The sequence below is a fragment of the Marmota flaviventris genome, chromosome 10, assembly GCF_047511675.1.
Source record: "Marmota flaviventris isolate mMarFla1 chromosome 10, mMarFla1.hap1, whole genome shotgun sequence".
Taxonomy (NCBI): domain Eukaryota; kingdom Metazoa; phylum Chordata; class Mammalia; order Rodentia; family Sciuridae; genus Marmota; species Marmota flaviventris.
In genome coordinates this window covers 27338114-27353380 of record NC_092507.1, presented here as the reverse complement: position 1 = coordinate 27353380, position 15267 = coordinate 27338114, and the positions used below count along the sequence as shown (strand labels likewise).

General features: G+C 54.4%; 1 protein-coding gene across 4 annotated transcripts; it reads left to right on the top strand.

The window, feature by feature from the left end:
* The first annotated feature begins 708 nt into the window (after window positions 1-708).
* On the top strand, window positions 709-14480 carry Csf3r (colony stimulating factor 3 receptor). Of its 4 annotated transcripts, none has more exons than XM_027937536.3 (17): window positions 709-891; window positions 2336-2390; window positions 4206-4289; window positions 6210-6506; window positions 7795-7918; window positions 8070-8257; window positions 8899-9050; window positions 9132-9285; window positions 9379-9458; window positions 9860-10079; window positions 10983-11171; window positions 11533-11634; window positions 12390-12536; window positions 12648-12788; window positions 12943-13036; window positions 13271-13349; window positions 13745-14480. In XM_027937536.3, exons 3-17 carry the CDS (start codon window positions 4226-4228, stop codon window positions 14222-14224), a joined length of 2511 nt encoding a protein of 836 aa, XP_027793337.2. In that variant the 5' UTR covers window positions 709-891; window positions 2336-2390; window positions 4206-4225; the 3' UTR covers window positions 14225-14480. The 4 variants fall into 4 exon arrangements, with proteins under 4 accessions (XP_027793337.2, XP_027793334.2, XP_027793336.2 ...); XM_027937533.3 differs by having other exon boundaries at window positions 711-891; window positions 13268-13349; XM_027937535.3 differs by lacking the exon at window positions 2336-2390 and having other exon boundaries at window positions 711-891; window positions 13268-13349.
* The last annotated feature ends 787 nt before the right edge of the window (window positions 14481-15267 follow it).

Here is a 15267-nt window from a genome sequence, read left to right as displayed (position 1 = left end):
GGCCACAAGGATCAGGGTCCTAAGATGTGTGTGGAAAGAGCTGGGGACCGAGGGAGCCTCAGAGCCAGGTGTGTTTCCCAGTGACACTCTCCCAGTGTTACGGTTTGGATGTGAGGTGTCCCCCAAAAGCTCACGTGGGGTCAATGCAAAAGGTACCGAGGGGAATGACCGGGTTATGGGATCCTTGACCTGATCGGTGGGTCGCGCCCCTGACGGGCTACGCTGAGTGGGGGCTGGAGGCAGGAGGGGCTGGCTGGAGGGGGCATGGGTCCGCGCCTCTGGGGTGTGTGTTTTGTATCTGGTGACTGGAGTCCCTCTGCTTCCTGATCGTCACGTGAGCCGCTTTCTTCCACCACTTCGTCCACCTCACCTCGAGCCCTGAGGGATGGAGCCAGCCGCCTATGGACTGAGATTTCTCAAACTCCGAGTCCCAAAATAAACTTTTCCTCCCCTAAAACTGTTCTCGTCAGGTCTTTTAGTCACAGCTGCAAAAAAAAGCTGACTCGAAAACCCACGGCGGGGGCACAGGGATGGCTCTGCCGGGCTGCAACCTGGTCCTGCCTGGCCTCCAGGCTCCGAGCCCAGGAAATCCGGAGGTAGGAGAGGGGGACACGGTTGCCACATACCCAGCCCTTAAGACCCTGGAGGCAGGAAGGCCGTCTGGCCTCACCAGTTGCCCTCACAGGCACCTTCCTGGGAGGAAGGGGCTGCCTGTGCCCGCAAAGGCACAGGGGAGGGACGAGGGAGGACGGGAAGGTGTCGCAATCCCCAGGCCCCCGGCCTGTCATTAACGACAGGGCTGGGGAAAGAAGCCCGACTGTGGCCCATTTCAGGAACTTGCCTTGAAGAGTGGAGAGCAGGAGGCCAGGCACGCCTGCCACGGGCTCCAGAGTGAGTAGGGGACACCCAGGGAGGGCTGAGTCCTGATCCACTCCCCCAGCTCTGCCAGGTGCCCGTGGCCGTGGGCCGGGCCAGGCTCCTGTCTTTGAGATGGGTCCCTGGGAACCAGGTGTCTCTCTGGGATTGCATCAGGGAAGTTGCACATACCAACTTCTCTGTGGGGACACGGAGCTGGGCTCACATCAGGGATGGCCGTAACCGTCCCCCTCTCCTGTCTCTGTCTCTCCGAGGCCGGTGTGGCTGCCTGTGCCAGGCAGCCAGCTCCCGTCTGGGTTTGCTTCACTCTCGGTTCCCATCTCTTCCCCTCAGCCGCCCCCTCTCCGAGTCTGTCCGTCTCTCGCACTTCTGTCTCTTAACCTTAAATTTGAGATGTCAGGTTATTTTCTTGGCCTCTGAGATGTCTCTGGGTCTCTTGGACTCTTTTTCTGTCTTTTGGAAACTCTATTTTGGAGCCTCTTCATTTCTTCTTCTTTTTTCTATTTTCTTTTTAACTGAAGGTTGAACTCAGGGGTGCTCTACTATTGATTTATATCTCCAATGCTTTTTTCTTTTTCTTTTTTTTTTTTTTTTTTTTTTTTTTTTGAGCCAGGTTCTCACTAAATTGCTTAGAATGGCCTTGAACTTATGATCCTCCTGCCTCGGCCTCCTGAGTCGCTGGGATTACAGGCACCTTACAAGGGGAAGCCAGAATGAGGCTTTGAAACTGCAGTGTGACTCAGCCCTCCCTGGGTGTCCCCTACTCACGCTGGAGCCCGTAGCAGTGCCTGGCCCACCTACTACCTCTCCAGCCTCATTCTTTATCTCTGTAGGTCTCTACCATTTCCAGCCGTGCCTACCTCAGTCCTTCGGTCCTGCTTTGTTTCTTTTCTGGTTTCTGTTTCTTTGTCTCTTTTCCTTTCTGCCCCTCCCTCTCTTTCTCTGAACCACCTTTGGGAAGCCCTCTCCTTTGACTCACTCCCAGCCCCATCCCCTCCCTCCCTCCCTCCCTCCCTCTTCCCACAGAAAGAATTTCAAAAGAGCAGCAATGGAGAAGGGAGCAGAGGAGGGAAGCAGAGTGTGCTGGGAGGAAGGGAGAGGGGAGAGAAAGAGGGTGGGGCAGCAGCCATTGCAGGCATCCTGAGTGCTGGGGACCGAGGGTCCAGGGAGCTGCAGAGCCCAGCAGAGGTGGCTGGAGTGGCAGGCACAGAGGGACAAGAAACTACAAGGGGAAGCCTAGAATGGGGCTTTGAAACTGCAGTGTGACCCAGACAAAAACAAGGTGGCAGTCCTAGGTGACTGTGACCATTCAGCCAGGGAGTAGGGGACTAAGCCATGCTGGGCTCCATGAGATGGCATCCTGCTTTATGGCTCATGGAAACCCCGGTGGTCACAGAGAGCCCATTTCATTGTCCCAACAACACTGAGAAGCGGGCACTATTGTCACCTCTTTACACAGATGGGGAGACTGAGGCTCAGAAGAGTGAAGTAACTTGTCCAAGGTCACGAAGCTGGTAAGTGGGAGAGCCAGAGGCCGGAGCAGGTGATCTGACTCGGCTCTGGGCTCCCAGCCTCTTTGCATCCTGGCCCTCTGGAGAGTAAGACTGTGCTCCAGGAAGTGGCAGCTCCCCTGCCCCTGGGTACCCAGGACTGCTGTGGGGACCAGGGACCAAAAATGCCCACATTCAGCAACCCAGGGGGAGGAGCCAGGGCTTCTCCGGGTTGACTGCCCACTCTGGACAAGAGCCAGTGTGTACCTCCCTAGGCAAAGCCTGGGCCTGCAGCTGACCCTTGCTAGGGCAGCAGAGCCAGAGAATGACCCAAACCACAGGGAGATGGGAACCAGGATCCCAAAATCTGCGTCTAAAAGGCTAAATCTTCCCCTGCCCATGTGTGTTGGGCCAGGGGGATAACCAAACTAGTGTGCGCTAGTGAGAAGGTTGCCAACCTCTGATTAGTGCTCTGGATGGCTGTGCAAGATTCTCGTGCACAAGTTACCTGGGTTAGGAGCAACTGGGGACTGAAATCCAGCCTGTCCCCCAGTTGGCAGAGGAAGGGGTGCTTTTTCCTCTGATTTGCACAGAGGTGACCTGGGGGCTAGCAGTCATCAGGTATCCTGATACTGCAATACGTAATGATAAATTAGGGGTTCAGGCAAGGCCCAGACAAGCAGGTCAGCCCATCAGGGCCATTCTTATCCAGTCCTCTGTCTGAGAGGGAGAGAAAGATTCTCCTAGCTTTCTCCCTGCAGAGCACAGGAGATCTGCTGGGGCCATGCAGGCTGGTCAGCGATCCCCACTGATCGGACATAGGGAGCCAACTAATGCTGGAGGATCAGGCATATGGCATGAGACCCCAGGGGCAGCAGGGTTGAGGGTTAGGCTGGACACCCACCCTGGTGATAAAAACATGTGTATACTCCCTAAACTGGAGCCAAAGCTCCCTCCATTTAGACACTGTGACAATGACTACAGAAGTCTGTAGTCATGTGCCCCCCAGAACTGGGGGCACTTGGGACGCCTTGTGTGCCCCACTTGATAGCCTCGCAGTCTGCTCTTTCCTGTAGCCGTTGCCATGGCAGCCAGCTTCCTGCGGGTGAGACCTGGAGCCCTGACCTCAGCCACTCTGTGGAGCTCTTAAGGGAGTCTGGGAGGACCTGGCAGGGCTCACCTACAGGACCTACTGGTACTCACAAACATGCAACTGGAGAGGCCAGGAACCTACGCCAAGGGGCCTCTCTGGACCAATGAACGGGAAGGCAGGAGTCAGTGAGGAGAGGTTTCTGTCCTGCCTCCCATCCAAGGGATAAATTGTCCCTTGGGTAGACAGTTTGGAGCAGTGTTCTACAGGGCTCCTTGGTCACTTTCAGTAGATCAACCCCAGTTGTCCACAGAGGACAGTCGACATCACAGCCCTAAGTTGGCTTGCCCTCTTGACCTGTTTCAATCTTGCCAATGTCTCACCTGCTTCTAGGATCTTCCCAAAATAAACTATCTGCATGAAACCCTTGTCTGAGGCTTTCTGGAGAGTGCCTGGCTTAGATAGAGGGAAAAGGGGAAGAATGTCACTCCTTGCTGCTCCTGTCCCTGCCCATTCCTGGAAGGCAGTATGATGACTATAGGGGTCACAGAGTCATTTTCTAATGGACCAGCACAGTGCAAAGCCCTTGTCTTTTATTATTTCGTGTCTTCTTCTCAAAGCCCTGTGAAGTATAGGCTGCTGTTAACTTCATTTTGCAAAGAAACTGAGGTTCAGATAGGTCAAGTAAGTTGGCTAAGCCAGCTCTGACTTCAAATCCTTCACCTTGACTACCCCCCATTTGCCTCCAGGTGAGCACCAAGTTGGCACTATGGCAGGGCTGGAAGCCTGCACCCTGACCAAAGCTGCCCTGATCATCCTGCTGCTGCCCGGAAGTGAGTGTGGTAGGGAGGTGGGGGGTGGGCAAAGAGGCGGGAGGATTATAGGAGCCATAGGTGGGGTAGCTGTGCACCCACCTGCAGGCCTCACCCACCAAGAGGAATGGTGAGAGGGCCTGGGGGGTCAGCCCAGGAAAGGTGGGGGTCCTACAGGTCTTATCTATACATCTCTACCAGGCTGTCAGACAAAACCTCTGGGTCTTTTGTAAGCTGCAAGGGGATCCAGGAGGAGCCACAGGAGACAGGTTTCATCCTAAAATGAGAAAGCCCAGGGAGAGTCCTCCAACCCCAGAAGCTCTGTCTTGAGAGGTAAAGAGCTTCCCATCTCTGAGGGTATGCAAGCTGAGGCCAGGATTGACAGGGGTCAGCAAACTTTGAGAGTAATATTTAGACTTTTCAGGCCATATACAGTCTCTGACATTCTTATGTGGTTTTTATTTTATTTGTTTTTATCCATTTAAAAATATAAAAAGGTTTCTTAGCCAGCAGACCATACAAAAATAGCTTAGGTGGTGTCGGGTAGTGTTTTGAAGTATACAACTTCATAGAGTCCCTTCCAGCCTGAAATCTGAGTCTGTGGAACAGTTAAAGCCCCACGTTGAGAATCGTGAACTTGCTCTGTCACCTTGGGCAAACAGCTCCTCCTCTCAAGACCTCAGCATCCCCATCAGCAAAATGGGCCTCAGAACACCTGAGAGAGGAGAGAGGCATCCGTGGGCCAGGTGTGTGTCCACTCATGATTCAAGAAATAGTCCCCACAGGCCTACTCTATGCCCAGAATGTAGCACTAAGCAAAACGGTCGAGGTCTCTGGCCTCACAAGACTTGAGAGTCTAAGTGGGTGGGGCGCAGTGCCTCATGCCTGTAATCCCAGCAGCTCGGGAACCTGAGGCAGGAGGATCGAGTTTAAAGCCAACCTCAGCAACTCAGCAAGGACCTAAGCAACTGAGACCCTGTCTTTAATTAAAATATAAAAAAGAGCTGGGGATTTAGCTCAGTGGTTAAGCACCCCTGGGTTTAATCCCCAGTACAAAATATATATATATATATACACACACACACACCCCACATGGCTGCAGCCAAGATGATGGTCTGAGTTGGAATGGAGCAAATGAGGCAGGGGTTCAGGTCACAGGGCTGGGAGAAGGATCCAGGTCTTTATCCTAATACTATCAGCAAGCACCTACATGCCAGGCACTGGCACGAGACCCCAGGGGCAGCAGGGTTGAGGGTTAGGCTGTGCCCAGGTGCCTTACGTGTGTGACCACATCTGTTTCTTCCAGTGACACTAAGGTAGGGACCATTTTTATCACCCTTTTATGGTCGTGAAAGGTGAGGCACAGAAAAACCTTAGTGACACACGCAAGAGTTCCATCATTAGCAAGCAACAGGTCCAGGATCTGAACCTGAGCGGTCTCATTCCAACGTCCAGGCTCTGCCCCGCCATGCCATGCTGTCTTCCACACTGGCGTTCCTTTCGAGGGCTGTGACAGAGGAGGGCTCACACAATCAGATTTGCCTCTTGAGGAGACTGTGGTGGCTGCAGGGTTCTTATCACTCTAAACATTGCTTTCATCATGCTCCGGGAGGGGACTCTGGTGGAGAGCTGGGCTGGCTTGCAAGGACTGATTGTGCACCCCTCTTCCCTGCTCTGGTTTGACATCAGTTGTGATGAGCGCATTCACACCATGGGAAGCAGCACGTGCTACAACTCAGGGTCTATAGAGCCGCTGACCATCACTGACCAGCACCACTGTTAGCCTCAAGCAGTGCCCATACCCACCCCCCCTCCAGGTCCCATGTCTTAAGGGACGAGGCAGGGAGATGAGAGCCCTGAACCCAGGCGTGCCCAAGGCCTAGACCCAGCGCAGGTCTGCCAGGCAGAGGAGTCCTTCATGGCCCACTCTCTTCCACCCAGGCTGGGAGGAGTGTGGGCACATCAGCCTCTCGGCCCCCATTGTCCGCCTGGGGGACCCCATCACAGCCTCCTGCATTATCAGCCAGAACTGCAGTTTCCTGGACCCGGAACCACAGATTCTCTGGAAATTGGGAGCACAGCAGCAGCCTGGGGGGAGTCAGCAGCGCCTGCCTGATGGAACCCAGAAGTCCACCATCACCCTGGCCCACCTCAACCACAGTCAGGCCTTCCTCTCCTGCTGCCTGCGCTGGGGCAACAGCCTGCAAGTCCTGGACCAAGCTGAGCTGCGGGCAGGCCGTAAGTCCTGCAGCCATCTGGCTGCTCTCCTCCAGTGCTCTCCTGCCAGCCCCAGTAGGTGCAGTTACCCAGGAGCTCTTGCTGGATAAGCACTCCATGGGTCTGATCCCAGGGAACTGTCCCTGTCAGTGGTAATACTATTTCGCCCCATTTTGCAGATAAGGAAATTGACATCTGGGAAGAATAAGTGACTTGCCAAAAGTCACACGCTAATAAGGTTGGAACAAGATTTATATCAGGCAGTGTGGCACTCAAGCAGGGTGGCAACCGCTACTTCTCTGTGGCTGAATAAGCCTCAGACCTAGGGGCGGGTCCAAAGAGGGCAGCCTCACCCACTAGGCTTGTGCCCAGCTTCTCCCCCATCCAAGTCTCAGCCTTCTTTCCAAATTGAGCAGGATGGAGTCAAGCTGAGGCATAAGGAGAAAACCAGGACCAAGGTTCTTATTTAAGAATCAGTAATAGCAGTTGGGCACAGTGGCTTACACCTATAATCCCAGAGGCTTGGGAGGCTGAGGCTAGAGGAATGAGAGAGTTTAAGGCCAGCCTTAGCAACTTAACAAGGGCCTAAGTAACTTAGCAAGACCCTGTCTCAAAATAAAAATTGAAAATTGAGGGCTGGGGTTGTGGTTCAGTGGTGGAACACTTGCCTAGCAGGCATGAGGCACTGAGTTCAATCTTTTTAAAATATATTTTTAGTTGTCAATGACTTTATTTGTGTATTTATATGTGGTGCTGAGAATTGAACCCAGTTCCTCACACATGCAAGGCAAGGGGATGTGGCTCAGTGGCTAAGTGCCCCTGGGTTCAATCCCTGGTACCAAAAAAAAAAGAATCAGTAATATCAAGTAACAGGTATGTAGGTATATAGCGCTTGCTACGTGCAGGACTGTTCTGAGTACTTCGTGTATGGAAGGCATTCAGTCATCATGATGACCAACAGCCCAGCTTTATGGATAAGGAAACGGAGTCACAGGGCAGCTAAGTAACATCAAGATCACGTGGCTAATGAATGGCAGCGCCAGAATGAAACCCAGATGCTACACGGCCACAGGAAAGGGGCCTGGGGGTGGGGAGGGTTAGATGCCAGGACCACAGGCTGGTGGGGTTTGGGATGCTTGGCCCTGTATATGCCTGCAACTGGCTTCCCCCAGAGATTCCCCTCCGTGGTCACACTGCAGTGGAGACCGGGGAATGGACAAGGTGACCCCAGAGGGACTCGCCCAGGCAAGAAACAAAGCAAGCAGAAGCTTTCTGAGTGGTCCCACCCAAAGCCCTCCATTCTTCCCAGACCCTCCTGCTGTACCCTCCAACCTGTCCTGCTTCATGAACCTCACGACCAACAGTCTCACCTGCCAGTGGGAGCCAGGACCCGACACCCACCTGCCCACCAACTTCACCCTAAAGAGCTTCAAGTGAGCAGGGGCCCTGGCCCAGCCCCCTTCCTCTGATCCTGGGTGGAGCCTGAGTGGGGCCATGGGGCTAGAGGTCCGGTGGCAGAGGTGGGAGGAGCAGGGGGCATCGTCTCCCTTCTCTGCTTGGCACCCAAGCCTGGCCTGTTGGCAGGAGCCGGAGCAACTGTCAGACCCAGGAGGACTCCATCCCGGACTGCGTGCCTGAGGAAGGGCAGAGCTCCTGCTCCATCCCCCGCAAACACCTGCTCTTGTACCAGAATATGGTCATCCAAGTGGAGGCAGAGAATGCGCTGGGGACCAGCCTGTCCCCAAAGCTGTGCCTTGATCCCATGGATGTTGGTGGGTGATACTGGGTGCAGGGGAGGAGAGAAGTCCCCAAAATGGGCAGACCCAGAGATGCACACAGAGAGAAACACAGACCTGGGGACAGACAAGGAGACCCCAGAAGACCCAGATAGAAAGGCAGAAAAGAGGGACCACAAGGGTACAGCTGGAGACAGGCATGAGGACACAGACCAAGAAACACATTCATCCTTTCTTTCTTTCAGCTAATTTCTTGAAGTGCCTACTGTGTACTAGGCACTGTTTGAGGTCCTAGGGATACAGCGGTGAATAAAACATCAAAAATTTCACCCTCAGAATGTTACATTCTGGTGGGCCAAATAAATAAAACAGAAGGTCAGATGACCAAGAAGGTGACAACTAAGTAGATCCTTAGAGAAACCAAGGGAGTAAGCCACTGCATAATTTGAGAGGAAAGTATTCCAAGCGGAAGTGACAATCAGTGCAAAGGCCCTGGGACAGGAGTATGAAACCACAGAAAAGTAACGTGGAGAGAGTGAAAAGACAGAAAGAAACAGAGACCACATGGATGGAGACCCAGGAAGGAAAATATAACCATGGACAGGGAGATAGGGAGAGCTAAGGCAGAGCTCTCTAGGGTGAGTCAGGGAGAGGTCTGAGAACCCCACTCCTTGCAGTGAAACTGGAGCCCCCTACACTGTGGGCCGTGGTCCCACGTCAGCCAGGCTGCCTGTGGCTACACTGGGAGCCATGGAAGCCGAGCCTGTTCATGGACCAGGAGTGTGAGCTGCGCCTCCGGCCACAGCGTGGAGAGGCCAACTGGACTCAGGTGAGGCGGGGGCACCCTCAGGGCCTGCAGGGGGCTGAAGGGAGGATCCAGAGACCCAGGCTCAGACTCCCACACCCCCAGGTGGCCACGCTGCCCTCCAGCATCCTCCAGCATGAGCTCTGTGGGCTCCCTCCAGCCACAGCCTACGCCCTGCAGATGCGCTGCATCCGCTCTCACCTGCCCGGCCACTGGAGCCGCTGGAGCCCCAGCCTGGAGCTGAGAACGGCTGATCCGGGTAAGTGGGAGGTGAGGGGTCTGCAGCAGCCATCAGGACCCTCCCCAGGGCCCTCCCCGACTAGACCCCCTCCTCCTCTCGCTCCATCCACAGCCCCCATCGTCAGACTGGACACATGGTGGCGGCACAGGCAGCTGGACCCCAGGACAAAGGGCGTGCAGCTGTTCTGGAAGGTGAGTCCCTCTGAAGCCAACCCTCCAACCCAGGCAGACCCCTGCAGCGGGCTCAGGACTCCAACAGGCCCAGGAGGCTTGGGGCATTTACAGGTGACTTGCAGTTTGCATGTGCCTAAGAAGCCGAGTAGTGACCCTCAGCAATGCAGCAACGCAGGACTCCCCTGGGCCCCAGAGTTCACTCAATGAGTGGTTAAAGGCCTGGAATGGCCACTGGCTTCTCCCTTCCCTCCCCCCTAGAACCTGGCACAGGGAACGGGGGAGGAGGGAGGGAGGAAGCTGGAAGCCTGGCTCCCTCTGGGGCTCAGCTCCTGTGACCTGCCCCCCCACACTAGAGGCTCTTCCCTGCTCAAAACAAGCTGAATACCCCCCTCTCTATTTTCCTCCTCTGCCTGCCACAGCCAACACCCCTGAAGGAATACAGTGGGCAGATCCAGGGGTACCTGCTCTCCTGGAGACCCTCTGGCCAGGCTGAGACAGCCCTGCCCCTCTGCAACACCACAGACCTTAACTGCACCTTCTGCCTGCCTTCAGAAGTCCAGGAGGTGAGCCTTGTGGCCTACAACACAGCGGGGACCTCTCATCCCACTCTCATCCCAGTGGACTTCCTGGAGAGCATCGGTAAGGGGAGCTGGCAGCCAGAAGAACACGGTGGGGGTGGGGGTATAAATTTGAAGGCCAGACTTCCTGGGTTGAAATCTAGTCCTCAAACTCACTGACAGTGTGACCCGGGCAAGTTACTCCCTTCCCTGGCCTCTGTCTACTCGAGCTCACAAATGGGGACGAAACTGTGCCTTCTGAGGGTCCTGACAAAAAGTAACTGCACCATACAGGTTAGCTATTAATACCATCATCAGCCAGAATCAGGTGGTGGTGTCAATACACACACACAGACACACACACACACACACACACACACACACACACACTGAGCTCTGCCTAGAAAGCTGAGTGATAAAGCCCTGAGCTTTTCCACCTACAACATGGTCCATGAGCTAACTGATCACCCACCACCCCTGCAGCATCCCTAAACATGGGCTCTCCTACTGCGGGATGCATAACCACAATATCAACAATAACAACTAAGGCTAGAGCTGTGTGACCTTCAATAAATCATTCAACCTCTCTCTGTTTTTCAATTTCCTCATTGATAAAATGGGGACAATAGTGGTACCTCCCTGGTGGGACAGTTAGAAGACTCAGTGAGTTAACCCACATCAAGGACTGTGCCTAGCACATACTAGGAACTCCACAGCGTTCAGGTCGTCATCCAGCACTGCTCACACTTGTCATTGTGCTGTGCCCGTAGTGCACACCATCTCACTTAATCTGCATCAAGACCCTACAGGACGGGAAATTTCATCATCACTTCCACTTTACATATGAGAAAACTGAGGCTCAGAGGTTGACCTGCCCAAGGTGTCCCAGCCAATAGGCAGCAAAGCTAGGATTTGAACCCAGGCTTCGGGTTCCAATGCCTGTGTTCTTCTCACCTTCATTCCACCGTGTCCACTCTGTCTCCAGGCCCACCCCTCACCAGACTCCAAGCCACAGCCCGAGATCCTCACAGTCTCTGGGTGCACTGGGAGCCCCCCAGCCCTCGGCCTCAGGGCTATCTGATAGAGTGGGGCCTGGGTCCCCCCAGCCCCAGCAGCATCAATAAGAGCTGGAAGATGGAATTTGACGAGAACATCACGGGGACCCTGCTGCAGGGTGAGATGGGCCTGAGAGGTGGGGCAGCTGGGCACTGATGGACAGGAGCAAGGGCAGCATCAACCGCCCTCGAGGCAGAGTCCCCAGCCTTGCTTGGGCCCTCCTCCTTCTCACCTCACATCCTCACATCCAGAAGTTCTTCCTGCAGTCCAACCTGGTCCCCTCTCTACAGTCCTGACCCACCACCCTGCTAGCGCTCTCCTGCACTTTTTCTCCCTAACCCCATCAAATGATCTAAGGAAGGGAATGTGACATTGAGCCCTGAGGCCAGGTTAGCCATGGCAACAGTCGGAGGTTAGATCCTGGTCCTCAGCAGAGGTCAGCCCCAACCAGAGCGCCTGCCCCCATTTTCTCTCTACAGAGAACATCAGGCCCTTTCAGCTCTATGAGATCACTGTGACGCCCCTATACCAAGGCACCGGGGGACCCTCCAAGAAAATCTACGCCTACTCCCAAGAGATGGGTTTGTCAGCCTTCAGGCCCCTCCCCCAAACCCCCTCCTCTCTCCTCCAGGGCCTGTGTGGGTCCCAGCAATCACAAATATGAGGGAACATGTCCTGCCTCTCCTGACTCCTGGCCCTGGAGAGGGTCACTCCCAGTCCTAAGATGACCCTCAGTTTACACCAGACCCCTGAAATCAGGTGGTGGGCTAATATAAAGTGGGACCAAATTGGCAGATTTCAGAGATGAAGTCTCATAAAATTGATCAATGGCCCTGACAGAAATCAGGTGCCACATCTGATAGATTCAGAGGGTGAGTGGCAGAGATCAGACAGTGAGTCAGACAAAAGCAGACCTGGCAGAAGCCAGCGTGGGGGAGTAGGTTTAAAGTCAAAGAGAACTGGACTCAAGTCCTGGCTCTGCTCCCTATTAGCAGTACATGTAATTGATAAAATCCCTGCAAAGCCAAGCGCAGTGGCACACACCTGTAATCCCAGCAACTCAGGAGGCTGAAGCAGGAGGATCCCAAGTTCCAAGTCAGCCTGGGCAATTTAGTGAGACCCTGTCTCAAAATAAAAATTAAAAAGGACTGGGGGTATAGCTCAGTGGTAGAGCACCCCTGGCCTCATCAGGACTGGGGGTGAGGGGAGGAGGATGTCCCCTTGGACTCTCTTTTCTCAGCCATCCACAGTATGTCCCAGTTCCTGGGTTCAGGGACCACAGAAGTCCAATCAGTTTCTTTGCCCTGAACCCCTCCCCTGTACTCTCTTCCCACAGCCCCCTCCAGTGCCCCAAGGCTCCATCTAAAGCACATTGGCAAGACCTGGGCACAGCTGGAGTGGGTACCTGAGCCCCCTGAGTTGGGGAAGAGCCCACTCACCCACTACACCATCTTCTGGACCAATCTCCAGGACCAGTCCTCCTGTGAGTCTATCCTCAGCCTCCCACAGTCCCAGAAGGCCCAGGAGGGGGTGCTTGGCAGTCACAGAGGCAGCCTCAGCACCCCAGCCTAAGCTGGCATGTGCCCCATCCCAGCCACCATCCTGAATGCCTCCTCCCGTGGCTTTGTCCTCCATGACCTGAAACCCGCAAGTTTGTACCACGTCCACCTCATGGCTGCCAGCCAGGCTGGGACCACCAACAGTACAGGCCTCACCCTGATGACCTTGGCCTTAGGTAAGGGGAAAGGGGGACTGGGCAGTGGAAGGGTGCCCACTCAAAGGATCCTAATTTGGAAGTAGACCTGGTCCTGCCTGGGGACCTGAGCCTGAGGAAGGAAACCCACCCTTCCTCACATGTCCTCACCTCTCTGGCTTTCCCCTCTCCCTAGGGGAGTCAGAGCTGTACATCTTCCTAGGCCTGTCTGGCCTCCTGGTTTTGTCCATCTGCCTCTGTAGAACTGCCTGGGTCTACTGCAGCCCCAGGTGAGTCCTCTGGGAGGAGTGACACCCAGCTACCCCTACCCACAGGGCACTGCAGGCCAGGGTGGGTCATCTAAGGCCCAGCCTGCCTAGACCTTGGGGCCCATGTCTGGGAAGCCTGACCCTCCACCTCCTCCTCTCTGCACTAAGGGGCAGCTGCTGGGGGAGCAGGACAAAGGATGGAAAGCTGGGAAGGCGTGCCTGACCCCGCCTTTACATGCCCCCCTTCTCCAGCAGGAAGAATCCCCTCTGGCCAAGCGTGCCAGACCCAGCCCACAGCAGCCTGGGCTCCTGGGTGCCGACCATCATGGCAGAGGTGAGGAACTGGAAGAGAGGGGACAGGGGCTGGAGATGTGGGAATCCCTTTCCTTCCCGAGGATGAGCGCACAGACCTCCCCGTCACTTGAAACAAGAATCCTTCCCTGTGGAGTGAAGCCACCCTGAGTTTGAGTCCCAACCTGGCCCATTTCAAGGATTCGGCCAGTCACCTCACTGTGAGATGAGAATATCCACAGTGCCAAGTCTGAGCAGCACATTGCTGCTCCTGTCAGACAGGTGTCAGGAATGTACAGGTGCCTTGCAAATATGATCCTGTGTGTTCCGCCAGATAGCAGCGGGGATGTCCTACAGCTGCCCCAACTCAAGAAGGGACAGTGGCTGGGGCAGACACCTGACATGAACCGTATCCTCACTCCATGTCCTTGTGTCCAGGAGACCTTCCAGCTGCCCAGTCTTTGGGACCCTGGCATGCCAACCATCACCAAGATCACCGTGCTAGAAGAAGAGGAGAAGAAGCCAGGGCCCTGGGAGTCCGGTGACAGCTCAGAGACCTGTGGCCTCCCCACCCTGGTCCAGGCCTATGTGCTCCAGGGGGACCCAAGGGCAGTTTCCACACAGTCCCAGCCCCAGTCTGGCACCAGTGACCAGGTCCTTTATGGGCAGGTGCTGGGCAGCCCCACCAGTCCAGAGCCTGGGCACTACCTCCGCTGTGACTCCACCCAGCCTCTCTTGGGGGGCCTCACCCCAAGTCCTAAGTCCTATGAGAATCTTTGGTTCCAGACCAGCCCCCTAGGGACCCCAGTGCCCCCACCCCAAAGCCAGGAGAACGACTGTGTCTTTGGGCCACTGGTTGACTTCCCCCTCTTGCAGGGACTCCAGGTCCATGGGGTAGAAGAACTAGAGAGCTTTTAAGGCTCCCTGAGTCTCCCCACCTGGGCCTGCCTCTTTAAGGGCCTGGACTATCCAGAGGAAGGGTCAATAAATCCATTCATCCCTAAAAACTACCTAGCCCCAGGAAAGGGCCCCCTGTCCCTCTCTTTCCCCCAAGTGACCATGTCCCAGGCCACCTGCATACTTTAAAAAACAGATAACACTCTGTTCCCCCCCACCCTCTAGCTTTTTGTGCTTGTTTTCTGTAATAATCGTCGTTTAAATTTTTTTATTTTTATTTTGGGTTTTGTTATTGTTTTTGGAAACTCTTGAGTGTACTTGAGTCTCTGTTTCTTCTCAGGGCCCTAGCAGTCGATTACAGTCTCCAAATCATCTTCCTCACTTTCCTCCCTTCCCTCCTTCCTTCTTTCCTTCAGCCAGCTCCTATCTAGCATCTAGACCCTGTGCCACAGCAGGATTTAAAAAATGGCTCAGCTCACTCGCTCTCTGAGGGCTCCCATTCTGATGATAGAGACTCAAAACTGATCATTATGGAACAGCAGTAAGTCTTGTGTGCAGGGAGTCAGAGCACTGTGGGACGTGGTAAAGAGACCTTGGAAAAGACTAACCCCTATTGGGGATCCATAATTGAAAACAAAATCTCCTGTCAACTCAGAAACCTTCCCTGTAAGGGCAAAAGAGCAAGAAAACAGTTTTATTATTGAATAAGAATGTGGTGTGCAGGGCAGGCAATCCACGAAAGAGATTGCAAAGACAGAAAGAAATGTTACCATTCTATAAAGCCAAGTGGATACAACTCATGCACATACTTTTTAAAGATGAACAACAACTTGAAGGGAGAATTTATAGCTGGAGGAGGTGGTGCATGCCTATAATCCCAGTAGCTCAGGAGGCTGGGTCAGTAAGATACCAAGTTCAAGGCCAGCCTCAGCAAAAAGCCAGGCGCTAAGAAACTCAGTGAGACCCTGTCTCTAATAAAATACAAAATAGAACTGGGGATGTGGCTCAGTGGTCAAGTGCCCCTGAGTTCAATCCCCAGAACCCCCAAAAAAGGAGAGATAAAT